Below are 23,025 nucleotides of genomic sequence, written 5' to 3' on the forward strand. Positions count from 1 at the left end.
ACAGGGTGAATTCTATGTATGGAAGTGTAAATGGCGGAGAGGAAATTATGTCTCCCCTTGCAAAACATAACTTCATGCACTTAATACGGGGAAGCAGCTTTTTGCTTCTACGGGCCGTCGGCATGGAACAAGCTCCCTCTGTACCTTCGTCAGGCAGCCTCTGTAGACAATTTTTAAAGCTCAGCTCAAGACCCACTTCTACAACATTGCTTTTAGTTGTTTTTATTTTAGTTTTTGTTATTCATGTTCTCACTGTATTGCATTACTGTCGTTGCCTTGCTTTTCTTTTATTCTCCATTGTTCTGTAAAGCACTTTGAGCTGCATTTCATGTCATGAAAGGTGCTATACAAATAAAGTTTTATTATTTATTATTATTATACTCTACCATGGTATTTAACACTGAAGTAAAGATTTTGTAACAAAACTAATACCGTTATGTATCCGTTGACATTTTTATGTGGACATATTGAAATCTTAGGAGCTTCCTTAGTAGTTCTACAGCGTATACCCGAGTCTACAAGTACACCACTGTTCAGGAGAACATTCATCCATATAATGTACTTTGTAACTAATGAAATTCAACTATGAATACTGTATGGTTGTCCATTGCTTACCAGTGACAAGTCAATGCTGGTGGTGTCCTCCTTATACCGTATGGAGAGACCAGAGCATGGCATTGTGCTCTATAAGAATCACAGGCATGTATGCCGTATCGATTGAGAAAGAGACAGATTCATAAACATACATAAGTAGGCAGGGATATAGTGCTATTGGTGTAAGTACCAGAAAACACATCGAACGCATGTGTACTGTGCACCCATGTTTACGTACCTTATTCAATTATTATTACTGACCACACGATCAATTGACCACTCTATGCATAGGTTCATCATGTTGAGTTCTCGTCTCTCAGCCCCATAGCCCAAGTTGGGCATGGGCACCTTGAGCACGTAAAACTGTTACTTTTAAGCTGTTCTTAAAAGGAAAGTTGTGCCGTTTTGTAGCAAAGGTTTGTGGGAAAGCACACGGGAAAGCACTTTTTTGTACGATTTGTGGAAAAAGCTTTAAACATTTTCTTAACTGTGATTCTGATTCTGATACTAGTTCCACACCTTTTAACCAAAATGATTTGCCAAACAATAGCTAATCTGCAAGCTCACAACCTTTTTGTTTTGCCACATGTTGAGAGCTTGTAGATCAGCTATTTTTGCAGAATGTTCACCCCAGTTCAGATGGTTAAAAATGTATATTATGCACACTGCAAATATTCCTCATCAGGAGAGAAAAAAGTGTCCGAATATTGTTCCACACCCCTGCACATACTAGGTAAAAACAAGGGGTTGGTCCGCACGTTTCTTGGATACGGCGGTAATCTTGCATGCGCATTTAATCTGCACACAAAGTACGAACATTTCTACGCTCACACACATCTGAATGCGGTCTGAAAGCAGCAGAAAGCAGGATTCCCCTCCTGAGAAGAATCCTGACCGATATCTATGGAGAACCCATATATGCGTCTCCTGGGAGCCGGGACTTTATTGCCATTAGTGTTCCATGATGTCTATATGCAGGAGTATTAACATGGAACACAGATCTGTCCAGGAGAGTCCGCATCGCCTGCACCTTGACCAGAAGTGACCAGAATGTCACCGTTGACCGTAGGGTTGTCTGTGACCAGCAAAGGTCATACTCTAGTATCCAAAGGCGAGAGGCTTATCTCTTGTTGGAGGAACAAACTTGGTTTCTCGTCCAGCCAGTTGGAGCTGGTGAAAAGAGAGATGGATAAGACAAAAAAGAGATGCATAGGGTGAACTGGTGGTGGGCAAATCCAACCCAACTGGGTGTAGCTGCTGGTTCTGTACCAAAGCTTACATTTTGCACTGACCATGAAGCCAATATCCATTATAAAAAAATATCATATGGCAATACATTTCTGTGTATGCCGTTTTCTGCACTCTTGACAGGACACCAACACACCTTTTGGTCTTAATCATTGGTTGTGAATTATTAGCCTGGAATCCGGAGTGATCGGCAGTGTTCAGCAGACTATTTTCTATCCCTTCGCTTCTCAGTCTGGCCGTCTTCCTATGTGAAAGGGGCGGTCTCGGAGGACACCCAGGTGCCGAGGATCTTGATTGGGGTCTGTGAGGCGGGGCGGGACCGCAGCCTTCCAATGTAAAATTCAAGCCACTTCCCTTCTTCTATTCGTTGACCACTCGTGACCAGTCACGTGTGCCGACGTAACAGGTGACGTTCGGGAATGCAGGCTCAAATGCTAGACAAGTGAAGTGATACAAAAATGTCCGCTGAATGGAGCGAATCAGTCTGTATTCCAGGCTAGTGAATTATTACTCTATACCAGTGGTTTTCAACCCTTTTCATATCACGGCCCATTATTTATTTGAGCCGCGAACCACCATTTGATGAGATTTGTCCTATCAGACCAAAAACGAAAGAATATTTTGTTGTCGTTGCATGAGTTGGTATACCATGGGAGAGTATGATGTTATCAAAATAACAATTCTTCTACATTCTCTAATTGTGTAGACTTAACACAGATGTTTAACAATAATGTAACTCTTGAGAGTGTAAAGTTTTACGGGTCCATTTGGCTACCAACTCTCCATCATTTAGCTGGGCACCTCCTCAAGGACCACTGGTGGTCCCCGGACCACTGGTTGAAAACCACTGCTCTATAGAGCGTCGCAGTCCCGCCCCCTCTCATGACGCCGCCGTTGTTTTCTACTTTCTAATTCTTTGTTTGGCCCAAAACATTGTGTTTATTGTCATGATTTGTCGCGACAAGAGTTGGCTTTGTCCGTGGCGTCAACGTCTTTAAACAAAATACTTTTTGAAATGTCTATGAGGAAAATGAACAGCGGGGTTGCAACGCTCTATACCTATTCCTTTTTGACCAATCACAGGGTCCATACGGTAGCTCGTTGACAACAAAGGCCTCATAAGTAGATACTCACAGCATGGTTGTCCACGCCTTGGGTTACTGGCACTGCTACCAAAGGAAGACTGGAAGTTGTGAATGGTTTCCTGAAGAATCTGCCTCTCTCGACCCTGTGTCACAGATAATAAATAACTATGGTCATGCAGTGACAAGAGAATCTACCAGATTCAATTCCACACTATTATATAAGAGTACACACGAGTTAAAGATTATTTTGGTTTTGTTTCCATAACACTGTAGTAGCAAGAACAACAGAAAATAAATATTAAAGATCTCCTTCTTAGTAGCAAGATAACAAGTATGTACACCCAGATCTATATATGCACACATTCACCACAAAGTACAGTACGTAAAACTTAACACACCTTCCCTGCATTGAGCTCCGAGATGGCGGCCAGGATCTGTTGTCTGGGTCCATCGGTCTTAATGCCCAACTCTTTTAAGTCACCATCTGTGAGGGTAAGGAACGCCTCCATGTCCACCTGGATATGGAAGTGAAAGAGACGAGCCATGTGCTTTTATATGAATCAAGACAGAAAAAGGCTGTACCAGCTCAGTGGCCTTGTGGTTAGAGTGTCCGCCCTGAGACTGGGAGATCGGGGTTCGGTCCCCGGCCGGGTCATACCAAAGACTCTAAATAATGGGACCCAGTGCTTCCCTGCTTGGGGGTGGGAAGTGAGGACGATGGCGTCGACTGTTCGCCGCTTCACCTCCCAATGTATGAATGAATGAACCATTGTAAGCGCTTTGAGTAGGCACGTAGTGCATAGAAAAGCTCCATAAAAATGCAATTCATTACATGGCTGTCTATATACTCGCCCCAGGCCAAACAGTAGCAGTTGGCAGTGATAGGGTTTATAGACATTAGTGGGCACTAGGGACATCTGGGCACCTCGATGCAAAATTGTACAAAAATAACCCAGCTAGCACGGTCAGGACCTGGACGAATTAGTGACGTCTCGATTGGAGACAGAATCGAGTCAAACCAATACTAGTCAGATCTGGCCCAGAATATCACCTGATTTCAACCAACATAAATTCTGCCCACTAAGACGCCGGACCTCCCCATGGATGAATCAGACAGAGTCTGATCGAGGTCAGATCAACTTAAGTCATATTGTGGCAGTTCAGCCTGCCACTGAGACTGAAATGGCTAAAGTTTGAATTAGTATTCATGTTTCAGTGATATTTGTTATTGTGACTTTATGTATAGTGTGTGGTGTCTGATTAATTGATTGATAATTGATTGGTTGACTCCATTGAAGGGAGCAACTACCAGCTGTGGGGTATGTATGGGGAACATGCCAACAGTGGGAGGGCTTGTTTAGAGAACTCTTTAATTATGTGGATCATATTATGTGGATAATTTATAGATTTAAATGTGCATATGAAATGTGATGTCTCAGGACATTGAGGAGTAACTGGGGTAATTGTGGAATCAATTTAGGTTTTAGTATGGTCCGTGGGAGGGGCTTAGCCTATATAAGTAGCTAGGGAGACTTCCCACTGCCAGTCAGTCAATGCAGGACTGCAGAGGTGTGAGGTCCTAGGGCAGGGTTCCCCAATTAATTTTCCTAAAAAAAAAAATTCAGGGCAAGACCCCATTTGAAAAGGACCCCCAGTTTGACATGCAGAGGCTACTGACCCCCATTTAATGCCATTTATATCTGGGACACCCCAGATATAATTGGGGAACCCTGACCTAGGGCCAACCTGCCCAGTTTATTGTGTAAATAACTTTGTTCTTCAATTTTGATGGTCTGTGAAAAGGTGAATGGTTTTGTTTTTGCTAAAACGGATTTGCCCATGAGTGCCCTTTTTTGGAGTAATTTGGAGTAATCCTAGCTGGTTCAGTGTCATTTTTGGGCACACACTACCCTCACTCAGGACAGAGTGTGACACATACCATAACTAGTCAGATCTAGCCCAGAATAAGCTATATTATTTCAACTGGTGAAGACGAAGACCTCTTGGAAATTACGTAAAGATCATCCCCATATGGGCTGAATGTCCTGAATGTCATCATTACGTCATTTGGCTTGCTTAGAGGGAGAGAAAAAGACATACCTCCTGTTCTTCAAATATGGGCTGATATTTCTCCAGCGATAACTTCTTCAGGATACTGGACAGCTCATCTGCGAGCAGAGAGAGAGAGAGAGGCAGAAAACAAAAGGACGTTTTACTAGACTATAGTCAGCTTTGTACCGTGGCAATTTATATGAGCCGCCACACGTCGTCTGCTCTCACCCTCGTCCGTGATGGTGCCACTGCTGGAGCCCCCGCTGCTTTTGGAGCGAGGGTGCGAGGAGGCGGAGGACAGGGAGTCTCCTGGACCGGCGGGGGGCTTGGGTGTGGGAGAGGGCGACGGAGTGAGGGTAGGCGAGGTGCTCTTGGAGGTAGAGGAGTTACCCGACCGGGGTCTTTTCTTCAACTCAATCTTTGACAAGGAATGGTTTAGTATAGAAGCCATGGTTAACGTGTTGTATATAGAATCACTTCATTCAGATAAAAAAAAGCCATTTACCAGGCAGTGAATAGGGTCCTATGTCCAATAAATAGGTTAACAATTTGTGTATTGGAGACATATGGGCTCAATTTTCATCACCACTAAACCCCTTATCCCTAAAAGTCTTTGCCTTTTTTTTTTTTTTTTTTTTTTTTACTATTTTGCAAAACATTTTTGAATAGTTTAAATGGCCATGAGTCTACAAGCTCACAACGTGTCAATGTAGATTGGCTAGTTGAACTATAAAAAAATGTTTTTCAAAATAGTAAAAAAGAAAAAAGGCAAAGAAGTTTAGGGATAAGGGGTTTAGCGGTGACGAAAATGGAGCCCATGGCATACATTATGTCCATGTGATTCAAACAAGTCACACCTGGCACCACTGAATCCGCCATTCATTTCTCCCAAAGAGATTTACAAAGATATTAACCCATTTTAGGCGGGAACCCCTTTTGGTGTTAGCATTACGTTAAAAATAGCAGATCTACAAGCTCATAGCGCGCCACCGAGTGGCGCGCTACGAGCTTGTAGGTCTGCTATTTTTGAAAAAATCGAAGAATGACTGACATAGAAACATAGCTTTTTCAGAAAACTGTCATTTTCAAACAGACATTTTTAGAATCTGAGAATCTCAGGTCAGAATGGTTTAAGCCAGCCAGGGCCTTTCCAGCTGTGAGGCGGCGATGGCGCTATACCGATTGCACCACGTCCGCGCCCCGCCTCACCGATGTTACTACTAACCACAGAGGCATGTTGGGGCGTGACGTCGGCCTGGATGTGGGGCGGGGCCGGCGTGGGACTGAGCAGTCCGTCCAGAGCCTTGGTGTCCTTGACGTCCACAAGGCCGGCCGCTCGCCTCCTCTGTGCCGCGATCTGGGAGAGCACGCTGTCGGCACTGCCCCCTGGTGGAGACCGTGGGTAATACGACACGCTTGTTATACTGAATGGCATGCATGATGATAAAAAAAACATGATGATGAATGATGCAAAAAAAAACCATCATGTTTTTTCCATTTCGACGGACATCTTTCATCATAGTTTTAGTCGCGACGGAACCAACACGAGTCAGTCAGTGCACCTGAGCGGTTGAGGCCGGCCACGCCGTTGGACCCTCCGGAGGAGTGTGGGGAGTGGTAGTGGCCGGAGTTGTTGGGCGAAGAGGAGGACGGACCCTTGGCGCTGGGATACTTAATGGATCTACTGACCACACGACTGATGGACGTCTGAGAGAGAGAGAGAGAGAGAGAGAGAGGTAGTTGAAATGGTGAATAAAGTGAACATAACAGCTTCTCAAATGAAAGATTTTAGAATGGCATAATCACTGGTCAGTCGGTGACTGCTGTGCTAATAGCTATATGCAGATGTAGTAGCTACATCTGTCTTTAAAATGTTTAAGTCATTATGGTGGCTTCTTGAGAACTGTACCTCTGTCCCTCGCCATGTCCAAGAATCTTTACACAAATTTCTTACCGCCTCGGGATGACTACCTTTCCAGGGTCATCCCTATACTCCCTTGGTTCCCCACTTACAGTAGACTTAAGCAATATTACACTCGAGGGTGTGGTTTAACGTGATTATTGCCACGACAGTGATCACTGCAGTGGCAATAATCACGTTAAACCACACCCTCGAGTGTAATATTGCAATTATACAACAGTTACCCTTAAAACTAACGCTGAAAAAACATATTTCTTTAATGACAGATGTAGCCACTACGACCACAAATGTCCCAAGAAACTAGCTAGCCTAGCCACCGAATTTGCTAGCGCTCTGGGAGAACAGAGCAGCTGAATTCTTTGTTTTGATTAGGTGGTGAACGGTGCTGGTTTAATCCACGGCTAGAAGGCTGTTTCAACCAATCAGATTGCTTCCTCGAAACGACCTGTGGTATAATTAGGGTTACGGTTAAGTTTAGCGTTAAGTAAGCGGAGAACATACCGGTAGATGCGCTCCCCTCTTTCCCTCCATCTCAAACACACACACACACACACGCACACACACGCGCGCACGCACACGCACACGCACACGCACACGCACACACACAGACTCACGATATCAGAACTGCCGCTACTGTTGAGCTTCCGCTGCGGGGGCATGGGCAGGCGGGACGCCTCGCTCTTGCCGTCCTTGAGGAGTCGCGAGCGGTCCGAGTTCCACGGCTCAAAGTTGGACGGCGGCAGGAAGGGTGGAATCACCGCTTTGAGTTTGTCGTTGGGCAGCCGGGTCAGTGGCGCTCCGCTCCTCAGCTATACGATGAGATGGACCCAGATATAAAAATCACCACGTGATGATCAGAGGGAATGCACTGGACAGCACCTGAGCAAACCCACCCAATTTATGTAGACACGCAGTAGAGTAGAAAAAGGTTAACGTAGATGCTAAAATATTTCCATCAGAAACACTTTGACAATGTCTGCAGCATTGTTTGTGAGAAGGCACACACTTCCACGTGCCAGAACGTTATTTGACATGCCAGAAAGTTATTTCATGAAGAATTAAGGAGTGCCAAGTCATGTCATATGTTTTTCTTTCTTTTTTACTTTTACTTTCTTTTTTTTTACTCCCAGCTTGTGAGAAGAAAAAGAACAAAGTCATCTTCCTACTTTCCACCACTGGCTCTCACAGTGTGGTCCATACTACTGACTATAGTATGTAGATTAATATGAACACCTCCGCTATTCCAACTGGCCAATTCTGGTATTGATTTTCAGTTTGACGTGATTTGAATGTGACATAAAAACTAAAGTCTTTCAATTGAAGTACGGTAGTGTCCTGTCAGTGTACAGTACGTCACCCACTGCTGCATGAGAAATCATTCATGAGCACAAAACCCCCCAAGCTTAACAGAATATGTATAGAGTGAACAAAGCTTTTAAAACATTCCTATTGCCATTTGAACATGCCTACCATCGTAGTTATTAGAAAGTCTTCCTTTTCTGTCCTGCCAACACCTGAAAGAAACGTCACATATCGCTATAAATGTTCTCTTTCATAACACACAAATTACATCATGGACTTCACTTCACTTCCCCGTTCCACCTGTAACTGTACATCACTGCTGTCGGAGAGAGACCTTGTATTAAAAGGTAGTTGCACACTGGTGCATTTTCGCTGTGTTTTGCGGATCCGAAAGTAGTAGGCTAGCTGTCATTCTGTCACCAACACCCACGGCCACTACACCCCACTAGACCCCACTAGACCCCACTAGACCCCACTAGACCCCACTAGACCCCACTAGACAGCAGAAAATGGATACAATCGACCCCGGTCTTTATACGAAAAAACGCACACACCTTTAGAGGCAAACTGAAATGTAATTTTGATGTATATATATATATATATATATATATATGTTGATCACAATTATTCAGCTATTCGGCTCACTCTTGTCTTTGCTTTTGGCGATCCAGGCTGCACTGATGTCACTTCCTGCCAGGGCAGGGGGGGGAGCCAGCGCCCCAATGGCCTCGTTGAATGTCCCGTCCGCCTTCATGGTGGCGTCCAACGAGACCTCGACGTCGTCAGGGAACGGAGCGAGGCGATTGGACGAAAGGCCGTGCCTCAGGGTGTGAGTCAACTTCAGCCGGCGAAAGCGATTGGACATCCGGTTCCACCAAGACTGCAAGTGGGTAGAAGCAATTAGCTTAATAAGGAGCACAATTACAACTCTATCTTCATGGTCCCAATGCTCATTATAAGATGGCACAGTTCTGTCTACTCATGGCAGGCAGGTATCCGAGCTGTCCACAGCCCTCCTCTGAGACACAGAGTAAGTAGACAGAAATGGCGCCATCTCATAATGAGGAGACATACAGTTGATCTGGCATGTTTGGTTTGCTAGACGCACACACACACACACACACACACACACACACACACACACACACACACACACCTTAACTCAATTTTTGATATTTTCTTTTTGCGTCTGTGTGTTGTTTAACCAATGACAAGTAGTAAAAAGTGCTTCGGGCCAAAACCTCTCAACTGCATTGGATCCTCAAACTATCCGCTAAACTCTCATGCAAGTCATTGACGATGCATAAAGTCACAACACCAACTTCGATGAGGCGGTATTGCTTTGTTGATTTCCTGAAAAATGAACATTTTGGAGTTGTGGTGGTTTCTTAAGGCTCATTCATGGTCTGTGGTGAGGTGACCACCGCGGTTTGCTCTTCACCGTGGCTCGTGACGTCATGTTGTAGTTCGGTGGTCACCTCACCACCGAAAATCTGAAATCTGAACGAGCCTTTACCCGACAGCAGAGGCATAATATGTACAGTACACAAATTGCGCACCTTCAGACCACCTCTGTCGTCAGGGGGCACGGGGACATTGTGGAGGGTGTGTCGGCTCTTGGAGCGCGCCGCGGGAGTGACACGCCGCTGCTTCCCCTTGTCTTTATCCACCTGCATACACACCGACGCCAGCAGACGCACCAGCTCCGTGTCTGAGCGCATAACGAGAGGGACAGAACATGAAGAGTGAGGAGACACACAGGAGCACATGGACGTCGCAATATCTTTTACATTTGCATTTGAAAATCTGATCGGTTGGTTCATTAAATCTGTTTAACCTGTACATGTTTATACATTTTAAAGAAAATCTTTCTATCACCACCACAAACATTGTTGCTTTGATGTTGATTTCTTTGAGAAAGGCCTCTCAAGACATTAAGTGAGACTGCACCTGGGTCGTTCAGCAGCATGACCAAATCGAAGGCAGTGTATCCATTCTTAGCTCTCAGGTTCACGTCCGCACCCTGGTTCAACAGATACTTCACCACATCCTTATTACTGAAGAAGAAAAACAACACACCCTGGTTCAACAGATACTTCACCACATCCTTATTACTGAAGAAGAAAAACAACACACCCTGGTTCAACAGATACTTCACCACATCCTTATTACTGAAGAAGAAGAACCACACAATGTAATGATGTAATGGTGATGTAAAACAAACACAAACATGATGTGCCAACACAAACATTAAACACCATTAACAATAAAGAGACAATATGAGGTAATGAGGCGCATTATGACGTAAAATTTCACTTCATTGTCAATGGCATTTACAAAACAAACATTGAACTAAAGACAAACATTAAACCCTGTGTATAGGAGGAGGGGCTGGCGCCCCTCAAAAAAAAGGAAAAAGAAAATTATGATTCCATTGCCAGTGATTCTCAATTTAGCTCCTTTTTAGTGTGCTAAGTAACTTTCCAGTAAGAGAAAGGGTCCTTATAATTTAAACACTGGAGAATTAGCGATGTGATTTGTTCATGTTTTTTTAAAGTCAATGCAAAATTCCACACCCGTGGTGAATGTGCGAATTTGCAAAAATGCGACTGTTATCCGTTCCTTATTTATTTCGCTCTGGTGTCAAATTTGCAGACATTCGCTGGCGAATGATACACCTCTGACCAATCATAATGCAGCCCAAACTGCGTTTCTTTCCCTTACTTTTTATCCCACCATTTTTTCACCCAGTGTCAATATTAGTGAATATAATCCTGGGCTACACACTCCCTCTGCCAACCTGGGGAGAGCAACGGACTGGCCTCATGCTTCCTTCCATGCATGAGGAGAAAAGAGAAAAGTGAACAAAGAGAAAATGAGGGCAAATCTTCAAGCAGAAAGAGAACAAATAATTTCATCTACATCACAGTCCAAAGATAGCAACAGCTTTGATGAAGAACAAATGGCCGTTCAAATTGTCAGCTCCATAACCAGCCAGAGAAAAGGAGCCAGAAGTAAAGACAGATCTGACGAATTATACATGAAAGCAAACCGCATATTATGTAAACAGTGCGGTAAGAGTTTCAGTACATCAGGAATTCTGAAGACACACCAGTGTAGTCACAGTGGAGAAAAACCTTTCCACTGTACACATTGTGACAAGGGCTTCAGTGTGTTAAGTACTCTGAAGACATGTCACCAGTGTATCTACACTGGAGAAAAACCCTTCCACTGTACACATTGTGACAAGGGCTTCAGTGTGTTAAGTACTCTGAAGACATGTCACCAGTGTATCTACACTGGAGAAAAACCCTTCCACTGTACACATTGTGACAAGGGCTTCAGTGTGTTAAGTACTCTGAAGACATGTCACCAGTGTATCTACACTGGAGAAAAACCCTTCCACTGTACACATTGTGACAAGGGCTTCAGTGTGTTAAGTACTCTGAAGACATGTCACCAGTGTATTCACACTGGAGAAAAACCATTCATCTGTAGACAATGTGGCAAGAGTTTCACTACAGTAACTCAACTGAAGAAACATCAGCATATCCATACTGGAGAAAAACCTTTCCGCTGTAAACAATGTGGCAAGAGTTTCATTACACTAACTCATCTGAAGATACACCAGCGTAGCCACACTGGAGAAAAAACATTCCTCTGTAAACATTGTGGCAAGAGTTTTAGTCAGCTAGGTACTCTGAAGACACACCAGCGTAGCCACACTGGAGAAAAACCATTCCTCTGTAAACATTGTGGCAAGAGTTTTAGTCAGCTGTAGGTACTCTGAAGACACACCAGCGAAGCCACAATGGGTAGACTCCTTTTTGTCATTTCTACTGTAAACTGTTTGGCAAGAGTATCAGCCAGTTACGTTTGGTCACTTTCTTTTATGTTTTGAAATGATAAAAAACAGGAAGTATCTAGCGACCCTCTGCTTTTGAAATGACATCATACCAGACCGGTGCCCGGCTGTAGCGCACTGGTCGGTAATGATGGAAGTTGGAGATCATGCCCCACCCCCACCCGGCTATGCAATGCCTGTGTCCCTTTTATGCCTATATATGGTGATTTCTTTATCTGTCTCTCTGTGTCCTTTTATTCCTATATTATGGAGTTCTGTGTCAGGCATGCCCAAATATGGAGTGTTGTCATGTCAGGCATGCCCAAATATGGAGTGTTGTCATGTCAGGCATGCCCAAATATGGAGTGTTGTCATGTCAGGCATGCCTACATATGGAGTGTTGTCATGTCAGTCATGCCCAAATATGGAGTGTTGTCATGTCAGGCATGCCCAAATATGGAGTGTTGTCATGTCAGGCATGCCCAAATATGGAGTGTTGTCATGTCAGGCATGCCTACATATGGAGTGTTGTCATGTCAGGCATGCCTACATATGGAGTGTTGTCATGTCAGTCATGCCCAAATATGGAGTGTTGTCATGTCAGGCATGCCTACATATGGAGTGTTGTCATGTCAGGCATGCCTACATATGGAGTGTTGTCATGTCAGGCATGCCTACATATGGAGTGTTGTTATGTCAGGCATGCCTACATATGGAGTGTTGTCATGTCAGTCATGCCCAAATATGGAGTGTTGTCATGTCAGGCATGCCTACATATGGAGTGTTGTGATGTCAGAACGGGCCAGCTCCATATATGGACCCTGGGTAGGGGCCCTGTTCAGATCCCGGGCAGAGGCCTTTTGTGGCGGTTCTGGACAACCGTGAGTCCGACCGACTTGACACCGGTCAAGCACTCCCTGTGGGGTCCAACGCGGGGTGAACGGTTCTCGAGTTACGTACGTTACAGCCGTAAGTACAGACAGACAGAGACATGGTGCATTTATAGATAGATGGCAGTCAAGTCTATGGAATTTTAATGTTTGTTTAGAGCACTAACGTGATGACATGTGGCAGCCTAAGTCTATGGAGTTTTACTGTTTTTTACAGCAGTTAAACAGACCAGGTGCCCCTCACTTCACACAAGTGTGATTTCCTATGCCCAACTTTGTCTGTTTGTGTGAACACAAACATTGGCTGATGATTGGTTGATCACCCCATAGCGATGATTTTTATTGGCTTACACATGATCACAGATGTGACTTGAAATTGTAATTGGCTAGCAACGTTAGTGGGAGGGGCCTATGTAAGCGACTGTGGCAACCACACTTTGCAATTTTTTTAAACTTTCTAGTTACTTACAATAGGGTCCACCATTTTCAATTCATAAGAGAGGAGGGCTCCTGCTTACCCATGGTAGGTGGCTTGCATGAGTGCCGTCCACCCGTGGACACAGTCTTGTCTATCAACGTTGGCATTGTTTTCCACCATCAGCTGAACCACTTCCAACTGGCCACTTACAGCCGCCATCATCAGCGGCGATGCTCCCTCCTGATTGGATGAATTCACCTGGGCAGGGTCTTCTTCCAGGATCTCTTTAACTAGCTGGGAATTTCCTGGACAACACACAATGGCACTTTTCTGTTCAATAAAACAATTATGGTATCCAGGCCTTGCTGTGAACTTTTACTTTTTTATGGTTTTTTAGGTTTTTTTTTACCAAGTATATTGATATATCCATTTTACCATTGTGTTTTAGAGGATGGTTTTGGATCATGGTAGGGGGTTGGTTTTAAAACACCATATAGCTGTGGAACCTATGCTGTTTACTATCAACCAGTAGTCTAGTGGTCTAGACATAGACCCAGAATGCACAGGGTCAAAGGTTCACTCACCTAACTTGAGGGCACTGAAGACATCTGGTCTGCTCTTCTCATCATCTATCAGGAGCAGAGGAACACTAAGTCAAGTCACGTTTATATATACATAGTAGTAGTACATGTACATGCACACGCACGCACGCACGCACGCACGCACGCACGCACGCACGCACGCGCACACACACACACACACACACACACACACACACACACACACACACACACACACACACACCTGTGAGGGGTCGTACACTGGTGATGGAGTCCAGATAGGCCTTGATATCTCGTTGGTTCAGCATCAGTGCCAGCTCAAAGGCGGTCTTGGACAGAACATTGGTCCGGTCAGGGTCAGCTCCTCTCTCCACCAGCTGCTGGGAGACGCTCACCTGGAAACAAACAGTGACATCATCAATATTTAACTGAGCAGTTAAACAAGTTCACTTTGCCACTCAACTTGCCATTCACTTCGTGCGGCCTGCATGCACATGCATACCCTCTATAAGCAGCAGCACCACACACCCACCTTCCCACTGAGCGTGGCCAGCATCAGCGCTCCCCAGCCGCTCGTCTTCTGACAGAAGTTGACGTCGGAGCCCCACTCCAGCAGCAGGCGGACCACGCCCTCGTGGCCGAGCAGAGAGGCCACCATCAGGGCAGTGATGTCCATGAAGTCCTTGCATCCTCCCGCACCACCACCACCACCGCCACCACCGCCATAGCCCCCGAATCGACTGCTCACATAACCTTCACCACCACCAGCAGCACCAAAGCCAGCCACGCTGTGTAACACAACCCATAGAGTTATATATCTATAGAGAAGACACCCGAGTTCTCCTCCCATCCACTTGCATTAAGTTGCTCAAAAGCGCATGAGGCGGATTCACTCCTCCTTCCTGGTAGGAACAGAGTGCATTCTGGGACGGATTGGCCCCAAACACATGAACGCGCTGCCGTTGACTATCATTGTGCCGTTTGTGCGCGTTCACGTATGAAACATTCGTTCACGTGTCATGGCCCCAATCACATGAACGTGCGCAATGATAGTCAACGGAGCAGCGCTGGGCTCGAGCTGCAATACCAAATCCGGCCACTATGTCCATTTCGCCTCAGGGTTTCCTCTGGGTGCCTTCTCTAGAAATATATACTCTAAGAACACAACCCACAGTAGCCTCGTCTTTATCTATTGGTACTATGCTATGCTACACACAGGCCCCTTTTCCACCGGTTGGTTCCCAGTGGGAACCGGTTCAGTTCTTTTTGGTTCTTAGTCCATGAGCCAGAGCTCCAAAATTGAAACGTTAATTATGAATTGAGTGGGCAAACCCATACCTATATTAGATTGTTATCACCATTAAACTTCCCCAATTGAGTACTTACACGAAGACAATGATTTATTGTATTACAAATTTTACATTTTTAAATATGCAAATGAGGCATTATGTAGGAAAATAGGCAAAATAATAAAAAATAAATAAAAGCTACTACTGTGGAAGGGGTATCATGTATTAATTTACTTGTATTGATCTTATAAACAATTTAATATAGGGTATAGTTTGCCCACCAATTTTGGAGCTCTAAAAACCAAAAAGAACTGAACCGGTTCCCATTGGGAACCAACCGGTGGAAAAGGGGTCACAGTGTTATGCTCAATGTTAATTTGTTCATTTAAATGTATAATGGAACTATTCTAATAACGCTTTTCTGTTCACAATCTTTATGTTCAGTCTGTTAGTACCTCTTGTATATTGCCTATCCATGTATATTATCAATTATCATAATATACAGTAATTGTTGCTATGTTTAAACGATTTGTTCTACACTTTCATTCTGTACATATTCATGGTTATTTACAGTATATGTATGTTAGGGGTGTAAGCCTGCAGGCTACAACAAATGGAATTCTGAACTGCGTTTACAGTAGGCCTACTACATTAGCAAAGAAGAAACACAGAAATCACAGTCCCCACAAATGTGTGGGATAGCTTACAGAGGGGGAAAGTGCAGTCCGTACACAAATGTTGACTCAGCCATCCAGTGTTTTAGGTTATTTTGTGTTATGGCTTAATTAGCTTAGAGCCTTAGACTGATTTCAGTTATTCTTTAAATTCAATTAAATCCTGGGTGCTACACTCCCTCTGCCAACGTGGGGAGAGCAACGCACTGACCTCATGCTTCCTTCTATGCACGAGGAGTCCAAGCCGCTTCTTTTCACCTGACAGGGGGAGTTTTCCCAGTTAAACATAGCACATGGAAGGAACACGTTATTCCAACCAGTTCCTTTCCCCCATGCTCCCCGGCTGGCCAGGCGGAGGCGGTGTAGAGACCAGGATCACTGCATGTTTTTTGTGAACGTACCTAGCCATGCGAACTCCACACAGAAAGGCCCTTTCGCCAACCCCGCCCAGGGTATGGGCACTGATGACACGGAGGAGAGAACCCGCCCCCAGCACCCACAGCGTCCCCAATGGGAATTGAACCCAGGACCTTTTAGCATTGAGGTGACAGTTCTACCGACTGAGCAAATCAGTGCAAATCCATAGCAATAGCTATGGAGATTTGCACTGAGAATAGCCTGGGCTACATCACCGTTGCACGTGCAAAATGTTTCTAATATTTGTTGCTGTCCTTTGCACCAACCGGCTTACAAACTCAAATTCCTTATAATATGTATTATATAACATATGTGACTAAATAAATAATTCTGATTCCGCATACAGAAGAAGATACGGCAGGTATCAGCTTCAAACGTATTAACATTGATTATGGAAGAGATAAGTACAGTATGTGTTGCTATAATACTGTCTGCCTGGTATAATGGGGCTGTAAGGTATGCAGCAACTCACAAAAAAAAGCTAATTGTCAATGGACACCCAGCTGCACATTACAATGTTTGAGCAGTGCAGATGTGCATTAAAAAGTGTGGTCATAGCCATTTGTTAACCCATTCTGACCGGGCACGCATTTTGGTGTCGGCATCATGTTATGCTTTAGCTATTGAAAAATAGCAGATCTACAAGCTCATATCGCGCCACCGAGTGGCGCGATACGAGCTTGTAGGTCTGCTATTTTTTAAAGAAAAAATTACTGACATTTTTAGAATCTGATCTCAGGTCAGAATGGGTTCGTCAGACCAGCGTGTGTCCGGCGGAAACCTCGTATGAATCTGATCTCAGGTCAGAATGGGTTAATATTGTTGCCCAACTTTTGGTGAAGTTCGCCACCAGAGGGCAATGTTGTTTTTGGTACGTCCTCATGTCCAGATTGGATACTGATGGATCATTTCTTAACCCATTCTGACCTGAGATCAGATTCATACGAGGTTTCCACTGGACACACACTGGTCTGATGAACCCCTTCTGACCTGAGATCAGATTCTAAAAAAAATCAGTCGTTCTTCGATTTTTCAAAAAATAGCAGACCTACAAGCTCGTATCGCGCCACTCGGTGGCGCGATATGAGCTTGTAGATCTGCTATTTTTAAATAGCTAAAGCATAACATGATGCTTACACCAAAATGGGTGCCCGGTCAGAATGGGTTAAGACAGAGTTATGACAACTCTTGTTCACTTCATGGGGCCAGTCCAATGGCGTGCTCTTCTACATAGACTTCTATTGGCGAAGAGCATTGCGATTAGTTACAATGTCCTGGACCGGAAGTTGGCAGAATGCACTGGACTCGGGCAATAGCCCAGCTTTAATGATCTTAAATCACTTTGTTTTAGATTGTTTTGTAGTAATAGTACGACATAAACATTACAGAGAATTTAGTTGTTATTGTACAATACTTTAAAACAGTTGTCATGTTGCACACATGCCTAAAATTGCTGATATTTGCGCCGCCCTCGTTGAAAACGTTGTATTTCAAACTCCAGATTGTCACTCTCCAGGCTGCATGAACAGCGCTCGAGCGCTCTGTTTTCTGCCCCCTCAATGTCGTAACTCTGTCTTACTCTATGGTTCTGGTTTATAGGCCCTCTAATTAATTATTTTGGCAGGAATTACAGAAGAAAAACTAATTTGAAAAGGGTTATTATGTCGCCCCAATCTGTGATTGTGAAAGGAAAGGAGCTGTGTTTCCAAAACAATTCACACAATATGTATGTAGAGTTGCGATGCCATGCATTGTGAGCTTGTAGATCGGCTATTTTCAAAAGATTTTTGCACATGTGAAAACTTGAAATGGGACATTCTGCATACTTTCTACTTTTAATACTTAATTCATTTGTAATACTTTTGCTCTTTTACTACACTTTGAATTCTGGACTTTTATGTTTTAAATTGCAGTATTGATACTTTTAAGTACAAAATGTGACTACTTTTCCCCCACCACTGAACATTAGTGATATCTCTGAAACCGGGCATAGCTACAGCAATGCACGGCCTGTTAACATTACCTGTTGTTGTTGTTGCCATTAGGGACGTTTCCGTCTGTCCCGACGGCCAGGTGATCAAAGTCGTCGACGTATGCCCCGCCCTCCAGGAGCAGCTTGACCACGTGGGCGTGGCCTCCGCGCGCCGCCATGCTCAGGACGCTGGCGCCCAAACGGTTGCGACCGTTAATCTCCGCGCCGTTCTCCAAGAGGATGTGGGCCACACTCAGGTGGCCAAACCTGAGTGAGAAACAAAAAAAAAACAATGCAAATAAACATGAACACAATAAACACAACTGATGACATTCAAGCCAATCTTATTGTAGTGCCCCGTGTTTACATATGGAGCAGAAACCTGACGCCCCAGTTGTCCTTGAGGGTCCCCGGCTATACATAACTGATACTTAGGCACCAAATGGACCCTTTTATGGGTTGGTAACTCTGACCCTAACCTATAACAGGTTCATTTGGTTCCTTGTGTACACTTTGAGGGGTTATGGGGGTCCTTGAAATTAAAAAGTTTGAGAATCACTATAGTGTCAGAGCTGGTACAGTATACAATTTACAATTTAGGCATTTAGCAGACGCTCTTAATCCAGAGAGACTTACATTAAGCAAGAACAAAAAAGCATGGGAATACATCACGTAAAAACATTTATCAAGAAACATGCGTAGCTAAGAAAGTAACAGTGGAATATCTATATAATGAAGCTATACATATAAACTATACATCTATACTACTATGCTATACATATGTACTATGACGTGCTATGACTACATACAATGCAATTATAGTGCTGTCTACATAATATGCTATAAGTCTGTATCAAATGCTATCTAAGTCTACAGAAATGCTATCTAAGGGGGTGGGGTAAGTGCTATGGGCCAAGTATGTGGACTTCATGTCTACAATTACAATACCTGTGGTTCTCAAACATTTTAATTTCAAGGACCAGAGTCCCTGGACCTCACTTTGAGAACCACTACAATAATATATGTGCAATACTGTATGAATGATTTAATTTGTGTTTATCAAAAATTATAATGAAAGCTGAAAATGTTATACTAGATTTCTTTTAAAACATTGAAATCGTTTAGGAAGGGAATCGTTTAACAACCGGAATTGTTAAAATCTTATCCTGTTATCAGATATACAAGCACACGTCATCACACTGCTAGCTTGCACATCTGCTATTTATTTTTATTTTTTATATATATAATTTTTTTATCCCACGTTTTTGTAACCCATTTTTTCACCCAGTGTCAATGATCTAATCTACACTCTACCTCTGCCAACCTGGTGAGAGCAACGGACTGACCTCATGCTTCCTTCAATGCATGAGGAGTCCAAGCCGCTTCGTCCCGGTTGGACGTATAGAACGTGGAAGGAACACGTTATTCCAACCAGTTCCTTTCCCCTCGATTGGGCGCCCCGGCTGACCAGGCAGTGTAGAGACCAAGATTACGGCATGTTTTTTGTGAGGGTATACCTACGCTAGGGGACACGGGGAGAACATGCAAACTCCACACAGAAAGGCCCTTTCGCCGACCCCACATCTGCTATTCTTGATCATTTTTGAGTGGTGCAACCACTCCAAGGAACAGCAATGTCCATGTTCACCAATGTGTTCAACTATGTGTCCGTGTGACGAATGAGCACCAGAATGACTATTAGTACCAGTAGGGGCGCTGTTGTGCCAGAAACAGAGAGAGTGCTGCACTGTTGCCTGCTAATGAGAGAGAGAGAGAGAGAGGGGGGAGTTGCACCACTCAGTTCACACGGGTGTGATTTTTTGAAGAACGTGCGAGAACTACTGGTTTAAAAGGCATTCGCAGATCCTAGCCAGGTTCATGACTCTCGTATTGATACGAGAGTCATGGCTTAACTGCACCCTGTTTTTGGCGCTCGCTACATTTACAACAAAAACGTATATATAAACATTCGGAATTCAAATATAAAGTACTCACAATTTGTCCCACGGGTGTTAAGTTAGTTGCTGCACCAGCGATTAGAATTGCTGCATCCCGCGTTGTTTAATAAAAAGCATTTTTATCTGAGCTGTTATTTTGCCATTGGCTTTCAACTACGCGCCCCTATCGTTTGGTCGGAGGGTGGCACTCGGTGTGTTCGATATAGGTACGCTGACCGCCCTGCCAATACAGACTAATAGGCGAGTGCGCTCCCGGTGTGCAACTGTGGATTTCCCAAACGAACCCCGTTTGAAAAAAGTAGCCGGGGCGCTCGGACAAAAATGCTTTTTATTAAACAACGCGGGACGCAGCAAATCTAATCGCTGGTGCAGCAACTAACTAACACCCGTGGGACAAATTGTGAGTACTTTATATTTGAAATCCGAATGTTTATATATACGTTTTTGTTGTAAATGTAGCGAGCGCCAAAAACAGGGTGCAGTTAAGTCATGCCTGTCATGATAATCATCATGGCAGTCATGTTTCAGGGCTAATAGGATCCCAACCCTGCGTGCTGCTATAGGCAGGCGACAGACAGCATAGTACCTGGCAGCCTGCATCAGAGGGGTCCATCCGTAGTGGTTCCGGCTGTCCATCGAAGCTCCTTTCCTCAGCAGGAAACGGACCAGGTTCTCGTGTCCGCTGGCCGAGGCGAACTGCAGGGGGGTGTTGCCCTCCTCGTCGGTGCAGTCCACCGGCACCAGCGGCGCCATGAGGGACACGCCGTCGCACGCCGGTTCCGACGACCAGGCGTCCGACCGCAGCAGTCTGCTCTGCCTGCCGGTAGGTCTGTCACAGTCAGTACATATAATCGCCTAATCGAATGGCAATTATTGAAAATAATCACAATATTTTTTTCATATTGAAAGAAAAGATATCTAACAAATATTGGAAATAGCAGATCACAACGCATCACAGTGTTATACCTTGTGAGCTTGTACGTATACACATTGAGAGTATCAGTGTTTCTCCTAGGCCTATATGCATGGGGGGGGCCCCACACAATTTTACTACACTTTGAATTCTGGACTTTTATTTGTAACTTTTTGGCCTAAAAGCCAAATGTTCAATGCCAAAACACAATTTAATCGTTAATTGCAAATAATTGGATGACAATTAATCATCAAGTAAAATGTAATTAGTGATGTTCAGACCTAACTTTGAACTCCTAATGTGCCATAGTGTCTATGCCAATGTACTGTCAACATTTCTTCAGATTTTACAGAGGCCAGTTTCGAATTGCAGCCATCCGTAGGTGCCCTTTGAGAGCGGTTTTGAAGGAGTCAAGGGATTCACATGTCTTAATGACTGTTGGTAGGGCGTTCCACATTTTGGTGGCATAGGAGCGAAAATAATTTAGTCCCTTGTTTGTGCCGAATCTGGGTTGTACATGGTTTGTTGCACTCCCTCTGGTGTTGTGGGTGTGGACTTTGTTTACATTAAGGAAGTATTTAGACAGGTACATGGGTATCTTGGTGGTGTATCGAATCTTGTGGACCAGACTCATTGCAAGATGCTGTACTCTGTCGTCGACCCTAAGCCATCCCAGCCTGTCAAAGTGGGGTGAGGCCAAGTAGGAGCCTGACCAGTTTGTTTTGGGAGGTCTGGAGCCTTGTGTCATTACAGGGGTATATCACTATTATTATTTATTTAATCAAAGATTTCCCACGGTCACAGCATCTGTTGATGACCCCTGCCCCGTATACCTGCCGGTGGCGGACTCCCTGGATCCGGACCCCCCGCCGGGTTCCAGGAGACCCCGGGCGGTCTCGATGTCCCCCTCGTCACAGGCGCGGAGCAACAGCAGCGAGTTGGCAGGGATGCCGAGACTCATCGTCGGTTCTGGACTCTGGTGGTGCTCGATTACAAACAGTGATCAATAATGATTGTGTTTGTCCCGTTATTACTGGGCGAGTCTAGGTTTGGAACCCATGGCGACGTCATAAGAGTCTAACAAAAGAACCGCAAGAACATTGAAACTGCGCCAGAAAAAAATAGTTTGTTCTGAACTCATCGTCTTCTCTCCGCTGGATCAGTCAATGATAATATTAATAACAGATAATGAAAATGTAATTATTATCATTCCGTTACTCTGGCTGCATGGGGGTTTGGAAGACATGGCGTCATGTAGAGTAGACAAGTCCAACAAAAAAAAATAACCGCAAAAAATGTGAAAGGTTGCGAGAAAAACATCCAATCGATACAATGTCACTTGAGCGAGTCCCACGAGACTTTTATAAAGCATAGTTATGGATATAAAACAGATGACGAATGTTTTCACAACTGTGTGTAATAGTGTAATAATGCTGTTGTTGTGCCGTCCCCGGCGTCCCGTTACAACCCTGGAGCTAAACTTTTCTCCCTGCACTCTGGCAGCGTCTAGTGAGCAGATCTAATGAACAGATTTAAGACTTCCGACGATCTCTTCAAAATAAGAGTACCCTCTAGAGTATTGAAAAAAAGTTTCATTTGCACATTAAAACTACAAATTAAGCATTTAAATGATGCTATATGATGCTATAAGACACACATTATGTTTCTGTGTAAAAAATAAGTAATTAAATCATTATAATAATAATAATAATAAAGTTATCTAAATGGATAAATTGGAGTGCATGGACTTTATAAAGTGGACACTGGACAAAAGACGGCTCCGCGAGGCAACTATCTGGACATACCCACGCGTTCAGGGAGATGGCCTCTACTGAGCATTGACCCCAGTAGAAGGTCTGCGGATGTGAATTTTACACCTCTCCCGCTT

The 23,025-nt window shown here is 44.2% G+C and overlaps 1 protein-coding gene across 1 annotated transcript; it reads right to left on the reverse strand.

The window, feature by feature from the left end:
- Positions 1-412: 412 nt before the first annotated feature.
- anks6 (ankyrin repeat and sterile alpha motif domain containing 6) lies at positions 413-22,624 on the reverse strand. The gene is made up of 19 exons (XM_083778608.1): positions 21,971-22,624; positions 20,811-21,041; positions 18,318-18,533; positions 14,447-14,702; positions 14,159-14,309; positions 13,939-13,983; positions 13,455-13,659; positions 10,153-10,259; positions 9,762-9,913; positions 8,848-9,082; positions 8,371-8,414; positions 7,515-7,709; positions 6,542-6,686; positions 6,205-6,365; positions 5,208-5,397; positions 5,028-5,095; positions 3,326-3,442; positions 2,977-3,070; positions 413-1,764 (listed from the first exon to the last, which is right to left on the reverse strand). The coding sequence occupies exons 1-19, from the start codon at positions 22,096-22,098 to the stop codon at positions 1,715-1,717; spliced, it is 2,790 nt and encodes a 929-aa protein (XP_083634734.1). The 5' UTR covers positions 22,099-22,624; the 3' UTR covers positions 413-1,714.
- Between the last annotated feature and the right edge of the window lie 401 nt (positions 22,625-23,025).

This window comes from Protomyctophum parallelum (assembly GCF_964188405.1).
Source record: "Protomyctophum parallelum genome assembly, chromosome: 12".
NCBI classification, from domain to species: Eukaryota; Metazoa; Chordata; class Actinopteri; order Myctophiformes; family Myctophidae; genus Protomyctophum; species Protomyctophum parallelum.

Bases quoted from the DNA above. Each gene is read 5' to 3' on its own strand.
- anks6 (XM_083778608.1), bottom strand. From the start codon at position 22,098: ATGAGTCTCGGCATCCCTGCCAACTCGCTGCTGTTGCTCCGCGCCTGT. The intron at 21,042-21,970 runs GTATACGGGGCA...ACCTACCGGCAG, and splicing joins AGGGAGTCCGCCACCGGCAG to GCAGAGCAGACTGCTGCGGT. The intron at 18,534-20,810 runs GTACTATGCTGT...TTTCTCACTCAG, and splicing joins CCTCTGATGCAGGCTGCCAG to GTTTGGCCACCTGAGTGTGG.